The sequence below is a fragment of the Westerdykella ornata genome (genome assembly GCF_010094085.1).
Source record: "Westerdykella ornata strain CBS 379.55 unplaced genomic scaffold EI97scaffold_1, whole genome shotgun sequence".
Classification (NCBI taxonomy): Eukaryota; Fungi; Ascomycota; class Dothideomycetes; order Pleosporales; family Sporormiaceae; genus Westerdykella; species Westerdykella ornata.
In genome coordinates this window covers 193,333-220,653 of record NW_022986851.1, presented here as the reverse complement: position 1 = coordinate 220,653, position 27,321 = coordinate 193,333, and the positions used below count along the sequence as shown (strand labels likewise).

The 27,321-nt window shown below is 55.3% G+C and overlaps 9 protein-coding genes across 9 annotated transcripts; 5 read left to right on the top strand and 4 right to left on the bottom strand.

The window, feature by feature from the left end:
• Positions 1–653: 653 nt before the first annotated feature.
• EI97DRAFT_368449 (uncharacterized protein) lies at positions 654–1,904 on the top strand (the record flags this gene model as incomplete). The annotated part of the gene is made up of 2 exons (XM_033795137.1): positions 654–824; positions 915–1,904. 2 exons carry the CDS (start codon positions 654–656, stop codon positions 1,902–1,904), a joined length of 1,161 nt encoding a protein of 386 aa, XP_033658183.1.
• Positions 1,905–2,417: 513 nt separating this feature from the next.
• On the bottom strand, positions 2,418–4,137 carry EI97DRAFT_453900 (high-affinity methionine permease-like protein; the record flags this gene model as incomplete). The annotated part of the gene is made up of 3 exons (XM_033800487.1): positions 2,418–2,873; positions 2,930–3,816; positions 3,870–4,137. The coding sequence occupies 3 exons, from the start codon at positions 4,135–4,137 to the stop codon at positions 2,418–2,420; spliced, it is 1,611 nt and encodes a 536-aa protein (XP_033658182.1).
• Positions 4,138–4,631: 494 nt separating this feature from the next.
• Positions 4,632–5,620, top strand: EI97DRAFT_4026 (uncharacterized protein). The gene has a single exon (XM_033796489.1). It carries the CDS (start codon positions 4,735–4,737, stop codon positions 5,269–5,271), a length of 537 nt encoding a protein of 178 aa, XP_033658181.1. The 5' UTR covers positions 4,632–4,734; the 3' UTR covers positions 5,272–5,620.
• Positions 5,621–7,715: 2,095 nt separating this feature from the next.
• Positions 7,716–10,005, bottom strand: EI97DRAFT_428739 (UTP--glucose-1-phosphate uridylyltransferase). The gene is made up of 2 exons (XM_033797282.1): positions 9,444–10,005; positions 7,716–9,385 (listed from the first exon to the last, which is right to left on the bottom strand). Exons 1-2 carry the CDS (start codon positions 9,558–9,560, stop codon positions 8,018–8,020), a joined length of 1,485 nt encoding a protein of 494 aa, XP_033658180.1. The 5' UTR covers positions 9,561–10,005; the 3' UTR covers positions 7,716–8,017.
• A 1,253-nt stretch (positions 10,006–11,258) lies between these two features.
• Positions 11,259–12,521, bottom strand: EI97DRAFT_428738 (uncharacterized protein). Its single transcript, XM_033797281.1, has 3 exons — positions 12,371–12,521; positions 11,644–12,314; positions 11,259–11,586 (listed from the first exon to the last, which is right to left on the bottom strand). Exons 2-3 carry the CDS (start codon positions 12,289–12,291, stop codon positions 11,389–11,391), a joined length of 846 nt encoding a protein of 281 aa, XP_033658179.1. The 5' UTR covers positions 12,292–12,314; positions 12,371–12,521; the 3' UTR covers positions 11,259–11,388.
• Positions 12,522–12,587: 66 nt separating this feature from the next.
• EI97DRAFT_428737 (uncharacterized protein) lies at positions 12,588–15,060 on the top strand. Its single transcript, XM_033797280.1, has 2 exons — positions 12,588–13,003; positions 13,061–15,060. The coding sequence occupies exons 1-2, from the start codon at positions 12,857–12,859 to the stop codon at positions 14,594–14,596; spliced, it is 1,683 nt and encodes a 560-aa protein (XP_033658178.1). The 5' UTR covers positions 12,588–12,856; the 3' UTR covers positions 14,597–15,060.
• A 415-nt stretch (positions 15,061–15,475) lies between these two features.
• Positions 15,476–21,155, top strand: EI97DRAFT_428736 (tricalbin). Its single transcript, XM_033797279.1, has 6 exons — positions 15,476–16,078; positions 16,145–16,207; positions 16,265–18,947; positions 19,048–19,188; positions 19,238–19,383; positions 19,437–21,155. The coding sequence occupies exons 1-6, from the start codon at positions 15,884–15,886 to the stop codon at positions 20,733–20,735; spliced, it is 4,527 nt and encodes a 1,508-aa protein (XP_033658177.1). The 5' UTR covers positions 15,476–15,883; the 3' UTR covers positions 20,736–21,155.
• Positions 21,156–22,055: 900 nt separating this feature from the next.
• Positions 22,056–24,729, top strand: EI97DRAFT_3696 (alpha/beta-hydrolase). Its single transcript, XM_033795197.1, has 5 exons — positions 22,056–22,323; positions 22,395–22,446; positions 22,512–22,747; positions 22,803–24,173; positions 24,235–24,729. Exons 1-5 carry the CDS (start codon positions 22,256–22,258, stop codon positions 24,671–24,673), a joined length of 2,166 nt encoding a protein of 721 aa, XP_033658176.1. The 5' UTR covers positions 22,056–22,255; the 3' UTR covers positions 24,674–24,729.
• Positions 24,730–24,785: 56 nt separating this feature from the next.
• Positions 24,786–25,967, bottom strand: EI97DRAFT_366613 (DNase I-like protein; the record flags this gene model as incomplete). The annotated part of the gene is made up of 1 exon (XM_033795041.1): positions 24,786–25,967. The coding sequence occupies one exon, from the start codon at positions 25,965–25,967 to the stop codon at positions 24,786–24,788; it is 1,182 nt and encodes a 393-aa protein (XP_033658175.1).
• Between the last annotated feature and the right edge of the window lie 1,354 nt (positions 25,968–27,321).

Sequence of the window (27,321 nt, the reverse complement as noted above, 5' to 3'; positions counted from 1 at the left end):
CATCCGCCCCGACTAGCCCAACGTCTGGCGTTGAATCAAGGTTTGAGCTAGCAGGCATCTCGCGTCGGTGGCAGTATGCGATCGCGAGTGTCCAGATTCCAAAGATCGATGTTGCACATATCCCAATTGGCTGGCCATGGCTTCAACCGGGAGACCAGAACTCGATGATACATGGTGCGCTGTACGCCCTGAGGACGGGAGGTGCTGGGGCTTCGGGTTTGGATCACCACCATCACGGCATTCTAGCGGTAGATCATGAGTCGAGGACTTGAAGTGTAGCCTGCTTCTGGGGTCATCCCAAGGTGCGACTCGAGAGGCGAGACGCCTTCCAGTGCGAATCATGAGAATAATGGGAAGAGGACGCCCCGGTCCGGCTGGGCCATGTTTGGGGACTCTCTTTAACGGGCGGGAGCGCCTAATTATTGATCAGCAATTCTTGTGGTTTCCCGCCCGTCCTGCCGTTGCCTTCGCTCGTTTGACGGATAAGAACATTGCAATCGTCCTCCACGTTCTCAACCCTGCAGAGACGGGACCATCCGGACGTTCAGGCTCCCGACAACCAGAAGATCAGACACAATACCATGTCTGGGTCGGTGATTGATGTGCCTACTGGACCCCCTCCGGGGGCTCCTATGGGCCCTCCGGATCCCAGTATGATTCCGCTGCTAATCACCGAGGACGCCCTCTACCACGCGAGGTCGTTCGCTGGAGTCGCCATTGCATTGCACATTGTAGCGTTTCTGACGTTTGCGGGGAGGATGTGGACAAGGTCGTTTCCGGTGTTTAGGATGGCGATAGATGATTATGTTATGATGCTGTCATATGTGAGTCGGCTTTCTGCTTCCCCCCAACGCATATGGACCACTAGATGGGAAGCAAAGCAGAGGAGATGACGACTGACCAGAGCTCTCCAGGCTTTCGTCATCGTAGACTCGACACTCCTCCTCAAATGCGTTCCCTTCGTCTTTGGCCGCGACCCGTCGACCTTCACGCTCGCCGATGGCGAACGCTCCAACATGTACGCCATCATCTCGCAACCCTTCTGGGCGTGGTCCATGTGCTTCCTCAAGGTGTCCATCGCACTCATGCTCCTGCGCCTTGAAACCGCCACCAAGATGCGCCGCTTCCTCTGGGCAAACATTGCCTTCCAAATCCTCCTGGGCTTCTACAACATGATCACCCAGCTCCTGCAATGTATCCCCCTGCGTGCGGCCTGGGATCTGCTCAAGCTTACCCAGAACGCGAGATGCTGGAGCGTCGATGCCGTCCGTATCAACGGCGTCGTCGTCTCCTCCATCAACGTGGCGACGGATATCCTCTTCTCCCTCCTGCCCATCAACTTCCTGCGCAAAGTTCAGCGACCGCTCCGCGAGCGTGTCATCATAGGGGTCCTCATGGCGTTGGGTATGTTCGCTGGTGGTGCCTCCATGGTCAAGCTCGTTGCCGGCGCCCGGTTCGGCCGCACCGACGATCCCACGGCCGAGAGTATCCGGATCGGTATGTGGTCCGTCATCGAGGGCCTCGTGGGTATCATCGCAGCCAATGTACCCTGCCTGCGGTCGCCTTTCCAGCGTTGTCTGGCCTACTTTGGCCTCGTTTCGACGCACGGCAAGACGGCCTATGGACGTGGCTATGGAGAAATGTACGACGAGTCGTCGCGGAAAAAGTCGACGATGCACAACCGGACCAAGAAGTCGGAGCTGGGCGGGAGTGCTAGCTCGGCGAGCGCAATGGGTATCAGGATGCATAGCATGCGTTCGCCACGGAGCCCGGATACGCAGAGCGAGGAGAACATTCTCCCCGCCGATGGAGGGAAGCATGAAATCTGGTGTACGACCGAGGTGTATTTGCGGGCAGATGATAGGAACACGTCGAAAATGAAGGACATGGAGAAGGGGGGTTAGCACAGGGCGTAACGCTACCCTACATGGACGACTCTTTGAGCGACATGACGGCTGCTCACGGTGTTTCGAGCGCGCACCCTTTTTTCCCTTTATACAACGATCTTGAGCTGGCATATCATCAGACGCATTTCTGTTTCTTGCTCATGCAACGATCATTAGCCCTTCTCCTTTACCCTACTTTTGAGCGGCTCATTTCAATCCCGGTATATACAGACGTTGTGCGTATATCTTCAATGTAAAGATTAATGACTTGGATCAGATGCCCAGCGAAAAGCGGCTGACAGTGCAGTTGTACTCACTCTCCACTTTGCGATACAGGACCAGCGGACGCTGTTGGGTAAGGCACTGGCACTCGCCTCACGGACACGGTCTCATAAGCGTATTCGATCGTCAAGTCTGAGAATTAACGAACTGGAAGACGGTTCAGGACCCCAATCCACTCGGAGGAAGAATTATTCGGCTGGGGACCCAAGAAAACATGACCTGTTCATACCCGCACCCCACAACCGCAAACTACTCATGTTTCGCCGACACCTTGATATACCTAACATGCTCCACCCCATTCCCATCCTCATACCTATGGGCCACAATCTTATAACCCCCAATCCGCGGCACAACCTTGGTCCAAAACGCCCAATAAACCACCCCCAGCAGCAAAACGCCGACGCCCACAACCGGAAACACATAATACGGGTAGCCCTCGGCGTTCCAGTCGCCATCCGGAGGAATGAAAGGGGTGATGGCGAGGAAGATGTTGGCGGCGAGGTAAAGCACGGCGATAGGAAGGTAGGTGTGCCAGGGAGACTGCCAGCGCTCGCGTTTGGAGTAGTGGAGGTAGATGAGGCCGGCGGTGACGAAGCCGTTGATCCAGGCGCCCGGATAGGTGTAGAGGTCGACGATGAAGTTGTAGGCGGGGCCGGCGGGTGGAGCGACAAGGACGATGACGGTGATGAGCCAGTGGAGGGAGAGCTGGAACAAGTCAGTCAGGGCATAGGCAAATGGATGCAAATGGGTGGGTGCCTTACAGCTGTAGCAGGCGCGTTGAACGGCTTGTTGGAAGCCCAGAATCGACTCCACGGCAAAAGTCCCTCTTTGGCAAGTTCCTGGTTCAGACGGGCATGGGCGAAGCTCACGGCGAGCACATTGCCGAGATTGCTCAGTGCAACGAAAGCGGGCAGACTGCTGGCGCCTGCGCTCTCACCAAAGACATTTCGGAAAAAGACACCGGCTACGATGACCTCGCTGTTTGCCAGCTGGTCCTTGGGGATGGCGGCGAAATAGGCAACATTTGCCAGAACATAAAGGATGGTGACGCCTCCAACGGCAAGCGGTGCTGCAATGGCGAGCGTCTTCCGGGGATGCTTGAGCTCGCTGACGACATAGTTTGCGTTCTCCCACCCTTTGTAAGAGTAGATGATGCGTAGCAGGGCAGTGCAGTATGCGTAGGCGCCCCCGCCTCCATAGCCATCGCCAACCTCGAGCCTGAAGGCGTTGTCAAAGTTCTTGGGATCCGGGACTTTGCGGTGACCGGCCAAGGCGGCGAAGCCGGAGAAGATGATGAAGATGAGGATGACGACTTTGAAGATGCCCAAGACGTTGAAGAGCCGGATGCCCCATTTGGGGAGAGTCGAGTGCAACAGGACAGAGAAGGTGACGCATGCAATGGCAATACCGCGAGCGGCCCATCCATCTGGGGACTTTGATCCGGAAGCGAAGAGGACATAACGACCAAAGGCCAGGCTGTTCCCAGAGGAGAAGCCCAGGAGCAGCATCTGTGCGGCGAGGACGCAGGTGGCAACATACTTTGGCCGCCGGTAGACGCGCTCGAGGTAGTTCTTCTCGCCGCCGGATTTGGGGATGGCAAGGCCGAATTCGAGGAAGACGGAAAGGCCAGCAAAGGTGAGGATGCCGCCTGTCCAGCGTCAGTGAGGTAACACGTCGACTCACGAAGGCAGGCCGACATACCGATGATCCACAGGAAAAGGGCGACACCCACCGAACCCGTCGCCGCAAAGATGCCGGATGGCGTAGAAAAGATACCCGTGCCGATCATCTTATTCAGGATCAGGAAGACGGCGCCAGTGATTCCAATCTTGCGGGACTCGTCAAACTGGTACGTGTGCTCATCCTCGATGACTCCCTCAGCAACGTCCGAGGGCGGCTGGCCATACGTGGTGTCGTCCTTGGGTCGCACCGTCTGGGCGACGTCGTCGTCGTTGTCCTTGGATGGCATGCTGCGCCCGTAGACGGTACACGGGGCACTGGCACTGCAGTGACAGGAGTGGTCCCGGTGAGTGGAAAACGTCGAGGCACGGGGGGAGGTAGAAATAAGGTTGCAGAAGCCGGCGGCCCCCCCGCTTCCGGGTTCCCGCTGCAGTGGTCGAGCTGGATAGCTACAGTAAGTTGAGTAAGTAGATGGATGTGGGGGCCCTGACCCTGATGCTGTCACCTCTACGTCTCAATATACTTAGTTGTATAGGCGGCGGGTGCGAGGAGTCTAGACAGTAGGAAGATGGGTCCACGAGGGACCATCTACTCTTTTCTACCCTACCACATCCTGTGTAGGGGCCCCGAGATTGCAACCTGGCTCGCATCGTATCCATGCACATGGACAGGCGGGACATACTGGTACAGTAGTCGTCGAAACCGCGTTGGCGTCATCGTCATCCCCGGTTGCGAAGTCGGGCTTGGGGCTGCATCATTACCATGATAGGGACCTGGTCTCTGTAACAAGTAGCGTTGCCGGGTTGCTACCCTAGGCTACTGGGGCCTGTGGGAGTCGAAGGAGCATCCAAGAAATCCAGGACATCCAGGACAGGCAGGTGAAAGCATGGCCGGAATTGTTGAGCGTTGCAGGAACCACGGTAGTGTTGCTAGCGCCCAATGTCGTGATGTCCAAGCGCGATTGCGTCGGGATGATTTTATTGCTAGGTATGGATTCGGTAGAGTACGGAGGAATAATAATAATATTACTTGTAACACAGTAATCTGTGGGCTCGGCATCCGATCCTTCTTGTACAGAGCGTGCCAGGACATTCACCGTCATGACCAGGGTGAGATGGGCGTGCTCACGGCTACGCTTGTTGTACTCCGTACTGTCAGAGAGTCCATCTACTGTACCCCGAAGAATGGGACAATAATGGCGAGTCGCAGCCCTTGCCAGCCTAGGAGATTGGAACATTCACCCTCTTCTGTCTCATTATTTGTTTTAGTACTCCCTCCCTATTCAACCCCAAAAGCCAGGAAGCAACCCCTGGACCACACTCGACATTTACGACTTCTTGCGCCTGGACACAACCCTAGGACTGGCTTATCATTACCAACGTCCAACCCACTTGGCCTCAGCGAGTGCAGCGACGAATTATGATCCATTAGTAGATCAATTGCTATGCATATCGCCACAAGCCATCCATCACCACTGATCCACCTTCCCACTTCAAAGGAAGACGTCGACTCTGGCCTTCTTCCTCTCTTGCACATCATTCATTCCCTCCTCACCGTCCCATCCTGATGACGCCCGCAGCCACCAACTTCTGTATCTTCTGCCTGATGTGCGCATTCTTCAGATGCTCCTGCAGTGCAGCCGGATTCTCCTTCGCCTGCTGCAGGATACTCTGCATGACGGGATCCTGCAGGATACCCACAATCTGTGCTTTTGGTTAGCCCTTCTCATTCATCATCTCATCCATCCCTTCAGCCATCGCGCCCGGGAAGAGCACACACGTACCTCGGGGTCCCTCTGAATCCTCTCCATCGTCTGCTCCTCGGTTTCGCCCTCACGGGCCGCAAACTGGGCCTCCATGGCCTTCTGCTCCTGCTGCATAATCTCGCGCGCATTCTTGCCGCCCTCGTCGTGCTCGGTTGCTTCTGCGCACGTATCGATGCACTTGCTGTACTCGCGCATGGCAAAGTACGCCTGCGCCTTGCGGAGATAGGCCCGGATGAATTTGGGGTCCCGCCTGATGGCTTCATCGCAGTCCAGCACCGCCGAAGGGAAGGAGAGAAGCTTGATGAAGCAGGCCGCACGGTTCGAGTAGCCGCGCGGGTCGTCGGGCGCGCGCTTGATCATCTCCGAGTATGCCTCCACCGCCGCCGGCCAATCCCCTTCCTTGAACTTGGCATTCCCGAGCTCGCGCGCCTCCTCTGCCTTCTCCGGGTTGATGTAGGCCTCCTTTTCCGCCTTGATCTTGGCCTTCTCCGCTGCGCGCAGTTTGGCGAGCACCTCTGGCGTACGGTGTTCCGTCTGCGCCTTTTGGTAGAAGAGGATCGCGTTGCTGAGGTCGCCCATTTTCTCGTATGCAGTGCCGATACGCGCAAAGGCCCTAAGCGGGTTAGCGAGGCGTAAAAAGCGAGGCTCTGGTGTGCATCAACGTACTTTGCGATCAGCTTGAAGTCAGCGAGCACCTCGCGTCCGTGGTCCACGGCCTGCTGGCATGCCTCAATGCAGCCCTGGTAGTCGCCCTTCTCAAACTTGGCAGCTCCAAGGTTGGTCAGGTAGGTGATGTCCTTGTACATCTCCCAGGCTTTGGAGTAGTGCTCAATTGCCTCATCGAACTGCCTCTTCTTGTAGAACTCGGTACCCTTCTTCTTCTCCTCGTCGGCCTTCGCTTTTGCCTCCTTCGCGGCTTTTGCCTCTTCGCTTTCCTCCTCGGGTTCCGGCTCTAGCTCGGGGGCCTTTGACGGCTCCTCCCGTTTGGGCGGTGCGGCGTCGGGCATGGGCACATCCTCTTCCCTTTGTCCAGCACCGCCCTGCCCAGCAGCACCTGGCTCGCTAGGAAACTGCAAGTCAACGCCCAGGAGCACACTCAGGACCTGGAGGAACCTCGGATCGTTGAAGTCGCCGGGACTGCCCTGGGGATTCTGCGCAAAACGTTGGAGCTTCGCCACGAATTCGGGGTCGGCGAGGTAAGGGGCAGTCTTTGGGTTATTCGCAAGCTTCTGAAGCAGGTTCGGGTCCTTGAACATCTGGTCGAGACCGCGTCCCTCTTGCGCCGCCTCGGCATCCACAGCGCGCTTGACGGCCTCCAGTCCGGACTTTGCCTGGGAATTGTTGGGGTCCAGCCTTAGGGCCTCCTCGAACGCTTCCGCAGCGTGTACAAGATCATTCGCCCCATGGTGTGCTGTGCCCTTTCGTCCCCATCCTTTGGACCAATCCGGCTTGAGTTCCACCACCTTGTTGGCGTCTTCGAGAGCATGTTGCCAGTCCTTCAATGATGCATATGCGCCTGATCTGTTCGAGTATAGTACGTGGTTCGTTGGGTCGAGCTCGATTGCTTGTGTGAATTTCTCGCTGGGTAGGCGGTTAGTCTCAGGCTTCTCCTCGACCCTTGATGCGCGGGGAAACAAACATGGACTCGGCAAACTTCTTTTCGGCAAAGAGCTTGTTGCCTTCTGCTTTGAGGGCATCGGCCATGGTGTGAGGTATTGAAGCAACAGACGCAAGGAAAACTTCCTGTACTGTAGTATTTATCGTTGAGGCTAATCGTGATGTGTGTGGTCAATAAATCCGCTGCGAGTCCGCTCTTCGCTGCAGCTGCGTCTGGGAAGCTTGCAGCTTCTAGCTGTTTCCATAGGCGCATCTTTTCTGCCACCGCCTGAGCCCGTTTTGGGTTAGCGGCTTTCTGGAAACCGTGGACCATGGCGGGGCTCTTTCGAGGGGCAGATGGGCAGGGGTGCTTTGCCGCAACTGATGCAACACAACAACCTTGGGACACTACTCTCTTTTTAGTGTCACGACCTCTGCCAGAGCTGTGGGGAGGGGTGTATAAGTAGCAACACACTTGGGGCGCAGCGTGGAGATACGAGGACATAAATTCAGGAAGCATGCTGTGTCAGGACTTATGCGGGTCCTAACAATGTACAAGTACTTTTATGTTTTGTGGTTCGTCATGTATTACAATGTGATGTAGTCGAACATGGGCAACTCAAAGCCCCACCCCGCGTACCGCTCCGTACCGCTCAGTACCGCTCAGTTTCCACAAGGAAGCGAATTTTGTTTACTGTAACCTAACTACACGATAGTGCATGCCATCTCGCAACCACCGGAGAACACCCCAAAGCCGCAACTTCCCAGTACCGCTGAACACCCACCGCGCAGGCTCACGAAGGGGATTCTAGTGCTCAAGCAGCCTCAGCGAGCCTTGGACAACAACGTTCTCCAGAATGGAGCCCGGCGGAATGTCAATGGTGCTGCCCTCGGTCGCGACGATGATGACAGTGCCCTTGAGGATGACGCCGCGGCCGAGCGTGACCTTGCCGGTGATGGTAAGGTGATCGAGTTCGACAATCTTGGGAATGGACGGGATGCGGGCCTGGAAGTTGGAGACCTTCTTGAAGTCGCTGCCGAGCTTGATCAAGGGTGCCGGGCCGAAACGGTTGGGGTCCATGACGAGCTGGCCGTGTTGGAGAGTGTAGAGATCCGACTTGACGAGCATGAGGTCGGAGCAGGTCTTCACGGGCAAGAACCGTCTCCTGGGCACGTTGACACCATGCGCATTGCGGAAGTGACGAATGGCGGCACCGACCGCCGTCTCGAGCTGGAGAACGGAGAGGTCCGCCTCGCCCTTCTTGTCAGCGGGGATGGACTTTTCGTTGGGGATGATCTCCATCTGGAGCTCGTTGTTCTCCACAACGCGCTTCACGGCCTTGAGGTTCATCCAGATGTTGTTGGTGTTGAAGTACTTGAACTTCTTGATGGACTTGAACTCGTTGACGTGCTCCTTGGGCACCTGGGCGATTTCCAGAAGGCGAACAGAACCCTCGTAATCGATAATGGTACCACCCTTGACGTCGGCTTTCGTCTTGTCCGTAAGCTCCATGATGTACTCGGCCTTGGAGTCGACCATGTGCTGCAGGATACGGAGGTCGACCACGGCACCCAGGTTGTCGGCGTTGGAAAGGAAGATGATCTCGATACCGCGGTCGATGAGCTTATCGAGAATGCCAGAGTTGTACAACGACTCGAACACGTCACCGTGGCCAGGAGGATACCAGTTGGAGATGTCCGAATCCGCCGACTTGGGGGCCGGTAGAAGCGAGTCCTTGAGGACACGAGGATACTTTGACTGATTGAAGGTGAGGATGTCGATGTTGTGGCCCTCGTACTTCTTGATGATGTTGGCGGTATCGGCATCGGTGTTGAACGAGTTCATGAGCACAAAGGGCACGTTGACATCGTAGGTCCGGTTGAGGTACTCAATCTGGCGAACCGACAGGTCGAGGAAGGACATGCCATCGCGGACCTCGATGACGGATTTGGGGCCGACACAACCCATTGATGTACCGAGACCACCGTTGAGCTTCACCACGGCCAGCTTGTTCAGGTATTCGACGGCCTCGGAGTTGGCGAGATCGTCGTAGTTGACCACCTGCTCGGCCTTGGGAGGCGCAATCCTAGACCATTCAATGACATTGCCCTTGGCTTTGTCATTCAGATATCGTCGGAAGAGAGCGAAGAAGTTGTCCATTTCGGTTTCGAAACGCTGGAGAGCAGGTCAGCGTCCATTGGTCACGGCAAAGGCCATTCATCCATCGGCGTACCTTCTTCTCATTCGGGTCGGTGACGGTATCGCAGAGCTTGTTCAGGGCATTGCGCATCTGAGAGGCGGCCACATTGGTCGAAGTGTTTTCGAAAGCCTGCGACGGGTCAATGTCCATGTTAGAATCCAACATGAGCTAAACTGAGGAAAGGCGGAGAAGAGGCGGCTGGGATGGACAGGTGAGAGTTGGCGGCTCCGTGTGGTGGGCTCCTTCTCTCCTACTGTGTAGAAGTCGGCAGGGACGACTGGCGGGCAAACTGCCCACGGCAGGTGGTGCCAACCAAGCTGTGGGCCATCCATTGTGAGGAATGGCACAGAGGATGATGAGGGAGCAGGCACAAGGCAATGAGTGGGGAGGCAAAAAGGGGGTGAGGGGGAGAAGGGCATGGGAGCTTCAGAAGCAAAGGAGGCCAGGCCAACTTACGACGTGCGACTGCGTCTTTCCATGTCGTCGCGGGGCGAAGCCGCCGTCATCGCCAGACTCAGCGGCTGAGGGCTTCAAGTGTGTAGGGATTGCGCGGGAGGCCATTATTGTTGTGCTGGGTTGGTCTTTCTTGGAGGGGAGAGGTGGGGAGGCGAGTATACTTGTAGGCAGGTAGAGAGGTAGGTAGAGAGGTGGATAGGGGAGGTGGGTGTAGCAGTTTGCAGCAAGCTTGGAAGGCGGTCAACAAGTTTGTTGGTTGGTTTTTGTGTCTCGTTCGGAGCCAGCTTCGGGGGGCCCAGGGTTGCAGGGTTGGCCCCGGTGCCCTTGACCAAAGGCGGAATGACCATGGCGCTAATTCTGCACGGGACTGCGCAGTGACGTGGGGTCGGCAAGCCGCGGAAACGCTTCACAGAGGGGAGAAAGAGGGGGGAAATAATACACAGTAATTAAATGGCTGGTGAGGAAGAGACTTGCTCGCATCGCATTATACTTGTACTATATACTAGTTGACCTATCTATCCACCGCCGTAAACCGCGGCTTAACGGTGTGCCTGTATCGAGTACTGTGTACTCCGTACTGTGTATGCGTCGGCCACCCCCAAACACAACCCCTCCTTCTGTGCCGCCGGAACCATGGTTAGGTACTGTGTAGAGTACACAGTACAGTAGTAACACGACTGTGCACACAGCAACGAGGATGATGTCTACTCCGTACGTACAAGTACACAGTATTGCTGGCGGGCACGGCGTTGTGCTATGGCACCGAGATGCCCTGTCATGTGTAGAGCTGACTGCCGTACCTTTTTTTTTGTGCACATGTATCGCCATGAGCAACGCCTCTCTCTACTCCGTACACGATATTCCCTCGTCATCCCCTCTTCTCCCTGCTTCACAATCGGCACAATAGTACTGATGTAATGTGTACTTGTGTAGTGTGTAGATTGCGGTTCCATCCAATGATGCCGTCATAGCTCCCGTTCCCGCCACTTCCCGCCACTACTGTCCTAACCCAGTTTAGCACAATATCATCCCGGTTTGTGTGGCTGAAGTGGCTTGCTTGAGTGGCGGGGGCGGCACTACATACTGCGAACCTTTGGAAAGCTTGCAGAGGTCCCCTGTGTCCAGTATCCTACTCCCCGTTCCCATAACCTGCTGTGTACTGTACATACCTAGGTATTATGTACACAGTAGGGAGGACTCGGCACTCCGCAGTTCCATCAGCATTGACGCTATGCTCCGACCATGACCTACCTAGTACCACAGTATGTACATACTGTGCATTGTCCTTGTACCGAGTCCCACGCAGTTTATTATTAAGATGAGGAGAGATCCTGGAGGACCGTCCGTAGGGTAGCAATGGTGAATTGGAGGGCGAATGGCATCTCGACAGTCCCCCACGCCCCTGAGCACCCCTGCTAACACGTGCGAGGGAGGAAGTCCACACTTTAATCTCCAGGAGCAGTTAGCGTACCTCTGTTGGAGTTATCTAGGTACTGTACTGTAGCTAGGTACTCGAACCCCTTCACTCTGCTTCGTGCCTGTGTCGAGCTATACGCCTCCGCATCTCAATGACAGGACCATCCGCAAATGGCACCGCCATCGGTTTCTCCACCCGCAGCGTGATGAAGCCATCGTCGACCTGATGGAACATCTTGGCCATCTCGTCCACCACTTGGGTCGACAAGGCTTCGAGCGTCTCGAAAGACGATTCCGACACAAACTAGAACCCTTCGTCAGCATACACCGCTTCTGCTACATGGGCGCCGAGGGACCCTACATCCACCAGCCTCCGCTCCATGGCGTGCTGTTGGTCCAGAAGTGGGGTGGGGATGGGGTCAATCCAAAGGTTTACGACTACAGGTTGCTTCTGTTGTCTCTCATTCGCATTGACGCCGATGATGCAGGGAATCCGCACATTCTTGAGGTACATCCCTAAGCAGACCCTGTGGCCCCGAGCATCCTTCGACTGGCAGAGGACGGCTCCAGCACCATCACCCAGAAGGCTTCCTTTCGGGTAGAAGATGCCCAGTTCGAGAGCCCTCAGCCGAGTCGCTCCAGTGGTCCGCTCGACAGCTGCGCGGATGTCACGCAATAAAGCCTCTGTGTTGACGTACGACCCCTTGCTGGTCTCAATGGTGGATCGAATGTTCTTACTCAGGATCCCATAGTGGACGGTACTGGCATCCAGCGAGTCCGCTTGAGCGGCCGCGAGGAACGGATTGGCCAGGTGCATCTTGACTGTGACCAAACAGGGCTGATTTCTCCTGCGTCCCCATGCGTCGTTGCCTGCCTCGACTGTCACCTGGAGGTTTTGGACAGCGATCGTGTCGGCAGCGTCATGGCCGGCAACATGTGCCTGCCATGCTGTGTAGCGAACCCTCTCTTCGGCCAATCCCAAGTCTGACGATTCCCAAAAGTCCGTCATGCTGCCTTCAGAATGATGAAAAGCTACGCATTGTCAGCACATGCATGCAATGAGGCATTGCGAGAGAACGTGTCCATGCCTCGGGAATCATACACCTCGAAGCGATTGCCTACAAAGAGCAATCAATCCCAGAAAATGACCATTGCCGAATCCCAGTGATATAATTAGTAGGTTCCCAAGGTGTAGGCTGTGCGGGATGAAAGAAAGAATAAAAGGCCGATAGATGGTGGCTTGTTGTCGAATGTAACGAGTTATTTATTTATCAAATACCCTACCCCACCATGTCAGCTCACCAAGCTCTCACCACCTAGGCACCCCCCCAAGACCCCATTCCTGAACGCATGACAACGCATTCCTCGTGCCGTGCCTCTCTTTCCACGGGGGCCTGTGCAAGGCACCCTACAGGCTGGGCTCCCTCCCTTTCGTCTCTGATACACCTGCAGCGCAGGCTACGCCATCGTTCCACAACACGCTCGCACGTTTACCGTGATATTGCGCGCTCACAGCTCATGATCCTCCAACCCCTCCCCTTCGAAAAGCTGACAGGACATGCATATGGTTTATCATGACTACGGAAAATCAAGATAGCAAGAAAACAACGACCGATGCCGCTCATAGAGAAGCGCTACAGTACTGGGGATTCCTGATCAAAGAGGACCGGTGCGGCACAGACATGTTGGACAGGCTATTGAAGGGCATTGCAACAGTCATTGTAGGCTTCCTGCATCTATGCGCTGATGTTGTAACAACTAATTGTGGAACCCCCCAGAGCACCAAGTTTGAACCTCACGACTGTTCGGATCTCAAGCCCACCCAACTCGCCGCCTTCTACCGGGCTGTCGGCGGAGACTATGATGTTCTCTTTGTCGAAACGCCGCCATCGTCGATTTCCTTTATATACCGTGCGCTGGGCGCATTGCACAGCCTGCAACCGACGCCGGAAGATGATGGATACTCGGCACCGACCGTTCCTGCGCTCAAGGCGAAAGGGTTCGTGACCTGGCAGACGATTCAGCTGCTACTCGGTCCGGAGGAGCATGCGCGATTCTTACAGAAGGCGGTGGAATTGTTCGACGTCAAAGACCCGTTGACTGGGCAGGTGTTCCCCAAGCTGCTTCCAAAGGAGTGCTTCCCGGACCGCCCGGATGAGGCCATGGAAGAATGGTACCAGAGCGTGGCTGAGCGTCTGAAGCGCGAGGCCGAGATGGAAACAGCTGGGAAAGAGGAGACGGCCAGGGTGCGCGTCGAGGTGCGCGACGACGGGCCGCGGTCATCCAGCGAGATATCGGAGGAGGAGAGGCGTGGCGCTGCGTCCTACTTCTCCGATCCCCTCTACCGACGCGAAAGGCCCAGGGCTGGCTATGCGAGACAGTATTCTAAGCAAGCAAGCTACTCGGAGGATTGGGGCGGTGTGGTGGGTAGGGTTAGACATATGTTGAACCCCTTCCATCGGGACCGGAGGAAAGACCGGCCCAGAAGAGACACGGACGAAGAATACTCTGACGACAGCCTTGATGCCACTCCTCTTGCGTCGGTCCCACCTCCGATCCACCATCACACATATGCGCCTCCAGAGCGCAAGCGACCGCATGCACCCCGAAGGGAAGGCTCGGCATCCACGAGCGACTCGGATTCCGAGTCGGACAGGCCTCGATTGTATCGCACGTCCCCCGTTCTCAGGCACAGACGTAGCCACCCTCCCTCAAGCCCACCAGAGTACTTCCCCGCGTACTACGGGGAACGAGAAAGGAGGTATAGCCACGATACCAAGCCGGACCCGCGAAGGAAGCAGGCTGATGGACCCCCGCCTCCTCTGTACGGCCCAACAAAGTCGCCCCTCTTCGCCACCCATGTGGCTCAGCTACAGGCGCACGCGTATGGTTACGAGCGGAGGTCGGCAGCAGGGCCGGCACGCACGTCGAATCGGCCGGAAGAGATTCGATACGTGGCGAAGGTCAGTGACACGGACGGTGGATATGCAAGAGAACGGGAGAGGCCCAGAGAAAGGGACAGAGAGAGGGAGAGGGGTAGGGACAAGTACAACTCGCCCAGCTCACGGTGCAGTCGACCTTATGAAGACGAACGGCGAAGGAGCGACGGGTACCCGGAGGAGAGGATGGGGGTTCGGGGGGACATGCTGCGGACGAGGAGCCACGACCGCGTGAAGGATGGGTGGGACGAGCGAGAGCACTCGAAGGAGCGGGGGCGCGATGGAAGAGTGAGGGCGAGGTATGTTGGCGGGGCAGGAGGAGTGCAGGATGGAGTGGGAGGGCGGAGGTATGCAGCGGAGCCGCCGTGGCGGTGAGGAGTTCCCAGTTCCCAGTGTCTGTATTTTTCTTTCTTCCTCCCTTTCTATTTTCCCCCTCTTTTTCTTGATATATGTCTTTTCTTCTTCGACTTATACTCTTGTCCTTGAAGCGGCATGGCGTTTAAGGGGGTCGGAGATGATGGTCACGACGAGGCAACGAGTGCATGGGACATGGGTGTGTGATGATCTGATGATGATATGCGTTGGACAATACGAGAAATGAAGACATTGGACTCTACTTTACTTTGGTTTTGGGGTCCAATTGTGTAGGGTGGGTGCACAACAGTCATGGTCGAGGGTGGGGGGCTCTACGCTCCATTGTACATGTGGACTCGCACTCGGATGAAAAGCGTGAGAGATATCATACGGATACGATGGTCTTAGCTACCCTACTCTGTACTCTGTACAGCCCTACTTGTATTTTACAGTACACAGTATGTACTTGTGTCCTTGGTCATGCCAGTCAATCAATCAGCCTTGGAACCTTGTTGGAACCTTGGGAACAAGATCGATCTGGTTGCCAAGTCTCGCTAACCCTTGTCGGATAGATCTTTCAAGGTATCCCTGCTGCCAGCTCCTTCCTCTTCCTCTGGCAGCTGTACATACAAGTAGAGGTACTATGTACACAGTAGACGGGACCATTTTCTCAGCTTCACCCTCACATCCATCCATCCATCCACCTTCACCATCACCACCACCACCACCTTCTTCAATCGCTTCTACCCGTGTACTGACTGGTACATACTGCCCAACTCTCCCCTGTCCATTGCAAGCGTCCGAGCTCCCCTCCCCCTCCTCCCCCTGACGTGTCCCCCCCTCGCCCGATCGCCATTTCCCATCCATGGATGGTCGGGGCGGACGTCATCACCCCATCAACCCCCAGCTCCCCCAGCTCCACGCGCCGGGCCCACACGAAAAAGGCTCCACTCCAGCTACTTGCAAAACAACACGTCGACGTTGCTGTGGGCACTCCACTTTGATCCAGCATTGAACGGGAGCACCCGTTCCCACGATACCACACCATCACACCCACCATCACAGTAAAATCCTCCCAGCTTCAACATTCGCGCCGCCTCCGAATAACCCCTTCTGCCGCTGCGGCACAGCCGACTGCCGCGCGCCCCCCCTGGACCTCAGCTTGCAAGTCGACCATCGGCGCTCCTGTAGATGCCATAGTCTACACTGTCCTTACTGCGCAGTAGCTGCCGCCCAAGCCCCAATCGACTACTGTGCCTCGTCATTGTCATTGACCTCTCCTCCCGCAGCCCATCGGTTTCCTCAGCCATGGAGTCCACCTCCACCCGCGCCTCGGAGCTCAAGCAGCAGGGCGCCTTGGAGGCTGCACAAGACCCCCACTCAAACCTCTCACCTCGGGCCGCAGAAGACTTCGTTGTCAATGAGGCAAGGAAGGGGGGCAGCGCCGCCCTTGAATTCAACCCCGATGCCACCATAGAGGAGAAGCGAGCGGCTGCCCAGGCGGTGCGTATCGACTCGACCCTTGCTGCCCTTGCCTTGCTACAAGACGGTGCTGACCATCTCTGTTAGCGTATTCCAGACGGCCTCCGCCACGAGCGGAAACCCAAGGCTGCAGTGCTCGTTTCCGATGCCGTAAGTCCTCGTCCGTCCAACACCTCAATGCCAACCAAGTTCTGACAGAACCCGTAGGACAAATCGGTCGGGCCCCAGTACGACCTCCCCTCACCCGACAAGGCCGGCGCCATACAACAAGTCCCCACGCCAGATTCGGCAAAGCCCAATGGGAAGCCTCTCGAGCTGGACGAGGAAGCCCGATGGGAAAGGGTTGGCTGGGCCCCGAGATTCGGCTTGCCAGGCTCAGATGAAGAGCAAGACGAGACAACACTGTTGGACCACCAAACGTGGCTCGAGGGCCGCCTGGAAGAAAAGTTCTATGGCGACTGGTATCATAACACGGGCGTCATCATCTTTGCCTGCCTCAGCTCTTGGGTCGTTGCGGTACTGGGTGGTGGCCTGGGCTGGATCTTCTGCATCATGGCCATCTGCGGCACCTATTACCGGACCTCCATTCGCCGCCTTCGCCGCAATGCTCGCGATGATCTGAACCGCGAAATGGCCAAGAGCAAGCTGGAATCCGACACCGAGACGTTGGAGTGGATCAACAGCTTCCTTGTCAAGTTCTGGCCCATCTATGCTCCTGTTCTCTGCGATACCATCGTGGGATCAGTTGACCAGGTTTTGTCTACCCAAACCCCGGCTTTCCTCGAGGGCCTGCGTATGAAGACGTTTGTCCTGGGAACGAAACCACCCCGGCTGGAACACGTCAAGACGTACCCCAAGACGGAAGACGACATCGTCCTGATGGACTGGAAGTTCAGCTTCACCCCCAATGATACAGCCGATCTTACAGCGCGCCAGATCAAGAACAAGATCAACCCCAAGGTCGTGCTCGAGATTCGCGTCGGCAAAGGCATCGTCAGCAAGGGCCTTGACGTCATCGTCGAGGATATGGCCTTTTCCGGCTTGATGAGGCTCAAGTTCAAGCTCCAGCTACCCTTTCCCCATATCGAGAGGGTCGAGGCGAGCTTCTTGGAGCGTCCTACGATCGACTATGTCTGCAAGCCCCTTGGTGGCGAGACGTTCGGTTTCGATATCAACTTCATCCCCGGTCTGGAGGCCTTCATCATGGAGCAGATACACGCAAATCTCGGACCTATGCTCTATGCTCCCAACGTCTTCCCCATCGAAATCGCCAAGATGCTTGCCGGGAACCCGGTCGATCAGGCCATTGGCGTGCTCCAGATCACTTTCCACGGCGCCCAGGGCCTCAAGAACCCCGACAAGTTCTCCGGCACTCCAGATCCCTATGCTGTCGTCTCCATCAATAACCGCGCTCCATTGGCTCGCACAAAAACCGCTCACGAGAATGCAAATCCCCGCTGGAATGAGACTGTCAACGTCATCGTCACCTCTTTGAAGGATGCATTGACCATTGGCATCTTTGACTACAACGACATCCGCAAAGACAAGGAGCTTGGCACCGCAACATTTGCTCTGGAGCAACTCGAAGAAGACCAGGAGCATGAGAATCTGCACCTGGAGGTCCTGTCGGGCGGCCGACCTCGCGGCATCCTTCAGGCAGACGTACGCTTCTTCCCTGTACTGGAGGGTGCTGTGGTGGATGGCGTCCAGGAACCCCCTCCCGAGTCCAGGACGGGGATTGCCAAGTTTACGGTTGAACAGGCCAAGGATCTGGATGGAACCAAGAGTCTGGTTGGCCAGCTGAGCCCGTATGCGGTCCTGCTTCTTAACGGACGCGAGGTTCAGAAGTCGAGGATTATGAAGCGCACGAATAACCCCATCTGGCCTGACGCCACCAAGGAACTCCTGATCACGGATCGCAAAAAGGCCAAACTGGGTGTGGTCCTCAAGGATGACAGAGATCTCGCTACCGATCCCATCATCGGGACCTACCAGATCGGACTCGAGGACATGCTCGAGCTGATGGCCAAGGGCCAGGAATGGTACCATCTTGCAGGTGTGCCAACTGGCCGTGTCAAAATGAAGGTTCAATGGAGACCTGTCGCTCTCAAAGGCGCCATTGCTGGCTCTGGTGGTTATCTCACCCCCATTGGCGTCATGAGAGTGCATTTCAAGGGCGCTCGCGATCTCCGCAACTTGGAGGCCATGGGCAAGTCAGATCCATATGCCCGGGTTCTCCTTTCCGGAATCCAAAAGGGGCGGACTGTGACGTTCAAGAGCAACCTCAACCCCGACTGGGATGAAGTCGTCTATGTACCGATGCACTCTACGCGCGAGAAACTGGTCCTCGAGGTTATGGACGAGGAAACGCTCGGCAAGGACCGCCCGCTGGGTCATATTGAACTTGCCGCTTCCGAGTTCATCAGGCAAGACGACAATGGCGAATACGAAACGTATGAGGAGAAAACGCCGCGATCCGATCCCTTGCGACTGAGCGCGAGCAAGTCACCCAAGGGTACTCTTAGCTATACCTGCTCCTTCTACCCCATCTACCGTGTTTGGGATCCCGACGACGATGAAGAGGAGGAGAGCGAGGCCCAGAGCGTCACAAGAGCAAACTCAGTCATGTCGGATGGGCCTGTCACGAATGGAACAAGGAAGGCGAATGGGCACAAAAAGACTCTGTCAAGCGCCTCCCGTGCGACGGCCGCAACCGCTGGGACCATCTCATCGCTCAAGTCCGCTCAATCCGGTCAATCCACTGGGGGTGCTGCCAACCCAGATCTGGCCAGAGAGCTGGACAAGAACGAGGGCAAGCAGGAGGAGACAGTCCAGGAAAGGAAATCCGTTGAGAAGCTGCGGCTCACCCCCGACGATCTTCAGCATTACGGTAAGTGCAGACTCGTTATGTTTCTTGCACCTACATCGAAGGGCAGACATCACCCGTTCGCCCTATGAAAACTTCGAGACAAATTGCTAACTCTTTCCAGAGTCTGGTCTCGTCGTCTTCAAGATTCACGAAGGCGAGTTCGCCGATACTGGAGCGTATGTCGATATCATCATGGATGATATGGCCTTCCCGTGCTATACCACTTCCAAGATCAAGAGTCGACACATGGTTTTCAACGAAGGTAAGGATATCCTACGCCCAGCATTGGACGTTTTGCTCACAAATCCCAGTCGGTGATGCCATGGTTCGAGAACTGGATTTCTCGAAGATGACACTGCGTATCGTTGAGCACGTAGACAAGAAGGGAGAAAATGACGAAGATCACATCATCGCCAAGCTCACAGGGAATACTCTGGACACTCTGAGAAGGTGCTTGGTAAGACAGTGGGCAAGACCGCTTCCGGGATGCATTCGACTAATGCATCGCAGTACACGCCGACCCAACTCACTCTCAAGGACGATCATGGCCGCGACAATAAGATCACCGTGTCGCTCAAATATCTCCCCGTGAAGATGCGCCTGGATCCGAGCGAATCATTCAACAACCAGGGAACGCTCCGTGTCGACGTCCTGGATGCAGCTGACCTCCCAGCTGCCGACCGGAACGGTTATTCTGACCCATACTGCAAGTTCATATTGAATGATAAGGAAGTACACAAGACGAAGGTACAGAAGAAGACGCTGCATCCAGCGTGGAACGAGTTCTTCGAGGTGCAGGTGCGAAGCCGCACAGCTGCCCATTTCGAAGTTCATGTTTACGATTGGGATTTTGGAGACAAGGCAGACTTCCTTGGCAAGGCCGCGATTGATCTCAACCTACTGGAACCGTTCCAGGCCCAAGAGATTACCCTTGGGCTTGATGGAAAATCTGGCGCCATACGGCTTAAGATGTTGTTCAAGCCAGACTACGTCATGCGGTCTCGTCAAGGGTCCAGCACCTTCTCAGGGACCTTCGCTGTCCCAGGTAAGGTCATTGGCGCTCCTGTCAAGGGCGTCGGCAAGGGTGCCGTGCTTGTTGGAGGAGGCGTCGTTCGAGCAGGTACATTCCTCGGCCGTGGCTTCAAACGCAGAAAGTCTCGTGGAGAGAAGCCGGAAGAAGTCGATGAGTCACGGCCAACGACTGCTGAGGATCAACCCGTCATCTCCGTCGAAGGGGCCGATGGCGGAAGTCCCGTTGCTAGCGCCAGTGGTACCTCTCATCACCGAGCTAAGAGCTGGGGTGCACAGAGTTTCGCCAGTGCCTTTGGCGCTGGTGGTGGGGTAATTGGTGATGCCGGCTACGCGAACCTGACGGTTGTGGCTGCGAACGGGTTCCCGCCTGGAACGAATGTGCGTGTTCATGTGCGTATGGATTCACCCAAGGGTCCTAAGGAAGTGCACAAGACGAAGCACATCAAGACGTCCTCCGGTTCCGTCGTCTTCGAGAACGAGAACGTCAAGGTGCCGTGTACGGCCGATTCATCCTTCCGCGTCATCGTCAAGGATCACTCTACGTTCGGCCATGACGAGGAGCTCGGCGAAGCGCAATTCTTCATTGATGACCAGGGTGCTGGTGGTGAGAAGAGTATATCGGTCGGACCTGGGATTGTGGTCGTGAGGAGTAGCTTTGAGCCTAGGGACAGTAGGCCAGGGAGTATCGTTGGCAAGGAGCCGAAGAGCCCGACGAGCAGGAAGGGTTTGCTCAGTCGAGGGAGGGATAGGGATAGTCGCAGCGTGACGCCTGCCTAAAACGGAGTTGGCAACGGAAACGACAGAACGGCTGGTATGAATAATTGGGGCGCGGCGGCGGCGGACTTCGGTGGAGCCAAAACGGTTTTGGATGCGAACGTTGGAGGTTATAGCAGGGAGATTGCGATGTTCAGATGTTCGGAGGGTTCCAGTGCGGTTGCGGTTCTTGTTCTTCACTTTGGCTCGGCTTGGTGGGTGGTGGCATCTTATTCTTTCATTTTCTTGTTTTCTTCTGTCTATACCTCTTTCGTTTCCGATATGAGGACTTGGCTCATGTCTTCTTACCTTGTTAATGTCCACGAGCATAGGGGAAAGGGTATAAAGCTCATCAAAGCATGGGCTCACAGCGGGCATTTTGTGTTGGTATCAATTGATCTATGGGTGCCGCCAGCCGAATCCGTTTCCATATCAAATCCGTACGACGGCCTTGGGATTGATCCCATATGCATTCCATCGTCATATCAGATATGACCAATACCCCACAACCAGACGACTCCGAAAATGCGGCTACATGCAGAAGGGCCGTTTCGACGAGGGCGATGGCGCGGCAGCCCAACACAGTGAAGCCGTTGACTGTGCCTGCACTTTACCATCTATGTCTTCGTACTTCTTGCGGGCATAGATTTACTTCATCCCCCTCAGCAGCCCTCTCGAAATCAAGGAAAACGGGCAGTGTCTGGTGATCGGAAAAGTCGCAGTGAAATTGATACAAAACAGCAATGACCAAATGCTGGAATCAAATTGCTACATTGGCCTTAAGAAGCGACAAACCCTCTTGGACATGATAGTAGTACAATTGCAAGGGTATCGTTTGCGGTTGGAAAGATTACTAATAAGATTGTCCGGCGGCCCTGCGCCCTGACTGTCTGTCCACATGCATATGCATGCATCTACAAGTACGTACTGGTATATCTGGGTACCTGGATATCGCCTCGCATTGACCTTCCCTTCCGAGGAAGGACCTTCTCGCTCCCTGGCCGTCGTCATCATCCTCCTCCCTCTCATCATGATGTACCTCCGTACTCCGCACCCTCTTGACGTATCCTCACCGAGTCACCCCAGTCTCCCATCTCCCCGTTTCCTTGATGCCCGTCCAGGAACCTGTCTCGGCAACGGTTAAATGTGGAAGGTGGATATTCCCTCCCATGCACCTGTACGGAGCCTTGGCAGCATCTCTACCAATGGCCTCTTCCCTCCTGGGATATACTGTGCGGTACGGTACGGCAGTCGCTTACGAGTCCATGGATAGATGATGTGATGGGACGCTGGTAATCGCCGCGGCGAACCGCACAGCTCCAAAGCGAGCAAGCATGCAACATTCCGAGAAATCGAACCACGGTCCGAGCCCAAGACTCGGCCATTGACGGACAGTTTAGGGATGCATATGAGGTGTGATGACGGATATCGGTACTAGACGACGATACAAGTAGACCGCAGGGCCCCAGCTTTCTCTGCGTTTGCAGGATCTGCTACTTTCAAACCCCGAGCCCTGAGCGAGTTATTGACCTTGAGCTTGCCAGATGGCTTTGCGGAAGATCGTCCTGGCGGCCAGCGCCGTCATGGGCTCGGCATGGGCTCTTTCTACCGAGTGCGTACTCATCTGGCTGCAGATTGTGTGGTCCGCGGCTGCGGAGAACGACTTTGTTGATGATGCTCTAGAGACATGCTTGCGGCTCCGCGTCGCAGTACCGCCAACGTGAACCCCAGCGGAGTAAGATTCCATTGCACGAGCCCACCCGTGTGAAACCGGGATAGATCCTGACTTTTCAACGATAGGAAATCGCTCTCTTCTCCTCGACCCGTTACAACTGGACCACGCACAAATCTAAGACAACCTGGCACATCCTTGACATTGCAAGCGGCAACATCACCGATGCGCCGTTTGACTCCGCCGTGTCCGAGGTAGTCTGGGTAGGGCCAGTGAATACAAGTATCTTGTACATCAATGAGACAAACGAGGAGGTTCCTGGAGGTGTGACGTTGTGGACTGCCGATGTCCGTGATTTTGCGCCGTAAGCCTCTTTCGTCACGTATCATATAACCTCGACACTGAAAACAGAGGGATAGTACGCTAGTCGCCTCTCTGAACGCGCCGTTCGCCGGTCTCAAAGCTGTCCAGACGAAATCCGGAAACATCAATTTCGTCGTCAACACCAAAGCGTACTGGAACAACGGGTCGGCGTACAATGAAGAACTCGCCAGCAAACCCCTGAGTAGCGGGGGCCTCTATGACAACACCTTCGTGCGCCATTGGAATGAATACATTACACACGAGCGGTTTTCCATCTTCAGCGGCGTGCTGACTGCGGAGAAGGCGAACGCGACTGGGAGTGGAAAGCTCAGCTTCAATGGCAAGGTGAAGAATCTTCTCTGGGGGATTAACGCGACAGTCACCCGCCCGGAAACCCCGGTGCAGCCGTTCGGTGATCAAGGCGACTACGACATCTCTCCTGACGGGAAGACGGTGGCATTCCTCACCAAATCTCCACATCTGTCCAAGGCCAACTATACGGCCAGCTACATCTACTTGGTCCCGCACGATGGGTCGGAAGTCGCGGTCCCGGTTAATGGACCAAACACTAGCGCTCCCAAGACTGCGCAAGGTGCCTCTGGGTATCCGAGATGGTCGCCCGATGGAACGAAGTTGGCTTACGGGCAGCAAGACGGGATCTACTACGAGTCCGACCGCTTCAAGCTATATGTCGCTACTGTCGATGGGTTGAAGTCCGAAGTCAAATCGGTGGCTGAAGATTGGGATTCCACACCATCTGGTCTCGCATGGGGCCCGGAGGGACACCTTTACGTCGCCTCAGAACTGAACGCCATGAACCGACTCTGGGTCGTCCCCTACGAAGCCGAAGCTTCCTACAAACCCGAGAATTTCACCGGTGAGGACACCTACGTGTCCGACTTCTCCGTTCTGCCCGACGGCTCGGTTCTCGTTTCCGCCGCATCTGGCTGGACAAGCCGTATGTTCTACGTGCAAAAACCGGGCTCCGATAAGAAGGTCTTGTTCACTGCCAACGAAGTCGATCCCGAGCTTGCCGGCCTCCAGGAAAACTCTACCACATACTTCTGGTTCCAGAACAAGGATGGCGATAACATCCAAACCTTCGTCTTCCTGCCCACCGACTTCGACCCCGCAAAGAAGTACCCTCTAGCATTCATCGTGCACGGTGGACCGCAGGTCGCACAAGGCGATAACTGGAGCACAAGGTGGAATCTGCGCCTTTGGGCGGACCAAGGCTTCGTCGTAACTACCGTGCAGTTCACAGGAACGCCGAGTTATGGCCAGGAGTTTACGGATAAAATTGCGAATAACTGGGGAGGGACGCCATATACGGATCTTGAGGAGGCTTTCGAGTACATGAGGAAGAACATTCCCTACATTGACACCGACAACGCTATTGCTGCGGGTGCAAGTTACGGGGCCTTTATGTAGGTCGAGCATTCTCCGCGAGATCCTCACACCCCAGCAAGACACTGACATGTCCGACAGGATGAATTGGATCCAGGGCCACGCCCTCGGCAAGAAATTCAAAGCCATCGTCTCTCACGATGGCAAGCTCAGCCAACGCGGCGCTTACGCCACCGAAGAACTCTGGTTCATCCAAAAGGACCAAAACGGCACCGTCTGGGACAACCCCGAAAACTACGCCCTCTGGGATCCCCTCGACTATGTCGGCAACTTCACCACGCCCCAATTCATCGTTCATAATGACCTCGACTACAGAGTCGTTGTGTCCGATGGGGTTATGCTGTTTAATATCTTGCAAAGTCGCGGCGTGCCGTCAAGGTTTTTGCATTTCCCGGATGAGGGACATTGGGTGTTGAATCGGGAGAATAGCCTGCTGTGGCACAAGTACATCTTCAATTGGATCCGGTATTATACCGGCCAGGATAAGGAGCTTATCCAGGATCCAGTGATCAAGCAGTAGTGGGTTGGTTCACTTGCGCCACGAAAGGAGCAAACATGACGCTCGCATCGAGCGATGCGGCTTTTACGTAGTAGTGGTTTTGGATCATCGCACATTTGTGTCGCAATATCGATCATTCCCCTGGAGCAAACTCTTCAGTAGGCGTCAGAATCTGGATGTCGGCCCAGATTGGCACATGGTCGCTAGGGCCTCGTTCCTCCTCGCTGTCCAACATACCCGCCCCTCCGACTCGGCCTCCATCCCAGAGTTTCTTGCTGATCAGAAAGTAGTCCACTCGGTCGCAGCTGATTCCCCATTGGCGGGTACGTGGGTAGTACGTGAAGCGTCGAACGTCAGGATTCATAGCTCTCCAGATATCCACGCCATGCCATTGCTTCGCTTCTTGTCCGGTTTTCGGCTCTCCTTTTCCCAAGAACTTGAAAATGAAGTCGGCGCGATTGAAGACATGTTGACAGGGAAAAGTACGAAGATTCGGGTATCCGTCCATACGTGCTGGCGCTATATTGAAGTCTCCAGCCATAACCACATTCCATCCGTTCTCCTCCAGGGATATGCATTCCTCCACGAGCAGTCGGTGGAACGCCAACTTCCTGTCATGCCTTGTACCCATTACTGCTCCCGTACGCGGATCTCTGTACGGACTTTCTGTCCCGTTTACAGCATATATGTTAAAGATGGCGATCTTGGTAGAACTACAGCTTTCTGGAGGTGACGTCAGTTCCACAATGGAGACTCGGCCTTCCTTGTCCCAATCTACAGTCCGGAAACGGCATGACAAATTAAAGAGACGATATATGTCCGATCGGACGATGCTGCATACTCCGTAAACCTTCCCTGTGCCTGCCAGCCCACGCGCATTCTTCCGGTCTGTGGGAAGTGTGAAGTGGATCTTGTACCGGGGGCCTTCGTCTTCTCCCCTTCCAGATGGCAGTCGCGCATTCACGGCCAAGCGGACGGCATTTTGCGTCTCGATGTCCGAGTCTGATATTTTCACTTCTTGGAGAAAGAGTATGCCTGGCCAGTGATGTCGGCTAAGAAAGGCTCGTAAAGAAGGTTCTGCCCTTGGCGGCTTCTCGGTGTTGCTCCTCGCCGGCCCTGCCTTTGGCTGGAAATATTTGGTTATTGGGTTTTTCTGTGGTAAGAACGGCGCGATGCCGTTGATATTCCAGGCGTATATTCTCAGACAGCCTGGAGACGGTGGAGGCGGTGGAGACGGCGGGCCGGGCAGTTTTGTCGTCTGAGTCGGCACTATTCTCCGCCGCTTCGACGGCGGCGGACTTATTTCACCGGTCATGGTGCATTCGTGCGTGTGTGAGTGTGTGCGCGCGTGTGTGTATGTGTGTTTGCCTCTTGCAAAGAGGTGGGGAGATCGGAGGGTCCGGTTGGTACCATCTATCTTCTTCGACGATGACGTAACCCTCCGATACATCTGATCCAGTACTGTGTACAGTACATATCCCATAACACAGTACAGTACCGAAACCCAATCGCTCATGTGACGCTACTATCATGTCTTTCGGCAGTCTAACGGCCGCTGCTCGGAGATACAACTGTTGGCAAGTCGCTTCAACGGCTTTAGTGCTGGGTTGACTGTCTTCATTATAGGCAGGCTATCCATCAGAATTACACAAGTCACACTTTAACCCCTACGGACACGGTAGATTACCTTGGACGCTCTAAAAGTACAGTTCCTGGTAGGGCATCCTGAAGACGGCAGCCTCACACGGCCAAGGCGTGATTGCATCTTCGAGTCGGTTGGCCAGTCGTCCACCCATAGTGCTGTAGCGAACTCAAGGCAAAATTCCCAGTAGCTCGGATACCACCCTGCGTCCTCCCAGTCTACGATAGCAACACTGATATGGCCCCTGCGTGTGACCAGGACGTTCTTTCGTTGTAGATCCGAATGCGAAAAGACGAATCATGCCCACTTAACACAACATTCAGATGCCTTTCATAGAACTTTATCTTTCGGTCCACGTATCCTCCGTTCTCCTCAGACTGCTGCCTCGGCTTTCGAACAATTCCGGCATTAAGTTCGGCCTCTGAACTGAAAGGCCCGCAGATCGCTGGGCATTTGGCCAAATCCCAGAAAAAGTGGTGGGCAAGGGGAGTCCTCCCGATACCACCATAGAAGCCAGGAGAGGGAAGATTTCGCAGCAAATCAAACGCGTTCTTTAGCCTTGCGCAGACAGCCAATTTCTCCTCTTCCATAAGCTGGCGCCAGGTGTCTCAAGTACGGTAGACTATTATCAGGTATCCAGCCAAAATTCAAACTGCCTAAGGGTGCAACGAGAAAGCTCTGCAGAATTAGCAGTGTACGGACGCAGTGCAAGTACGCAGTACAAGTCTACAATATAAGTATTGTCAGATTTGATGGTATCTGAAGATGTCACGGTGACAGAAAGATTGATTGAAGATGGGTTGACTGATTGTATTCTGGTGTGCTTGTGTGTGTAAGGCTGGGGCCTGACACTGGTTTTGATATTTCTTTTCTGGGTGCCAAGGCTGCACAGGACACTAGCTACTGCAGAATCACTAGCCACATATCCTCAGACAGTACCGGTACAGATAGTTTCTCTCAGTCCTCCTCTCCAGTCCTAGATGAGATGTCCATAAACTGGCTTACCATCTGATACACCCCCTCAGCT

Bases quoted from the DNA above. Each gene is read 5' to 3' on its own strand.
- EI97DRAFT_4026 (XM_033796489.1), top strand. From the start codon at position 4,735: ATGGCCGGAATTGTTGAGCGTTGCAGGAACCACGGTAGTGTTGCTAGC.
- EI97DRAFT_428739 (XM_033797282.1), bottom strand. From the start codon at position 9,560: ATGGACATTGACCCGTCGCAGGCTTTCGAAAACACTTCGACCAATGTG. The intron at 9,386-9,443 runs GTACGCCGATGG...CCTGCTCTCCAG, and splicing joins CCGACCCGAATGAGAAGAAG to CGTTTCGAAACCGAAATGGA.
- EI97DRAFT_428738 (XM_033797281.1), bottom strand. From the start codon at position 12,291: ATGACGGACTTTTGGGAATCGTCAGACTTGGGATTGGCCGAAGAGAGG. The intron at 11,587-11,643 runs GTAGGGTCCCTC...GAAGGGTTCTAG, and splicing joins TGGAGCGGAGGCTGGTGGAT to TTTGTGTCGGAATCGTCTTT.
- EI97DRAFT_428737 (XM_033797280.1), top strand. From the start codon at position 12,857: ATGACTACGGAAAATCAAGATAGCAAGAAAACAACGACCGATGCCGCT. The intron at 13,004-13,060 runs GTAGGCTTCCTG...GGAACCCCCCAG, and splicing joins AGGGCATTGCAACAGTCATT to AGCACCAAGTTTGAACCTCA.
- EI97DRAFT_428736 (XM_033797279.1), top strand. From the start codon at position 15,884: ATGGAGTCCACCTCCACCCGCGCCTCGGAGCTCAAGCAGCAGGGCGCC. The intron at 16,079-16,144 runs GTGCGTATCGAC...CATCTCTGTTAG, and splicing joins AGCGAGCGGCTGCCCAGGCG to CGTATTCCAGACGGCCTCCG. The intron at 19,384-19,436 runs GTAAGACAGTGG...AATGCATCGCAG, and splicing joins ACACTCTGAGAAGGTGCTTG to TACACGCCGACCCAACTCAC.
- EI97DRAFT_3696 (XM_033795197.1), top strand. From the start codon at position 22,256: ATGGCTTTGCGGAAGATCGTCCTGGCGGCCAGCGCCGTCATGGGCTCG. The intron at 22,324-22,394 runs GTGCGTACTCAT...ATGATGCTCTAG, and splicing joins GCATGGGCTCTTTCTACCGA to AGACATGCTTGCGGCTCCGC. The intron at 24,174-24,234 runs GTAGGTCGAGCA...CATGTCCGACAG, and splicing joins GCAAGTTACGGGGCCTTTAT to GATGAATTGGATCCAGGGCC.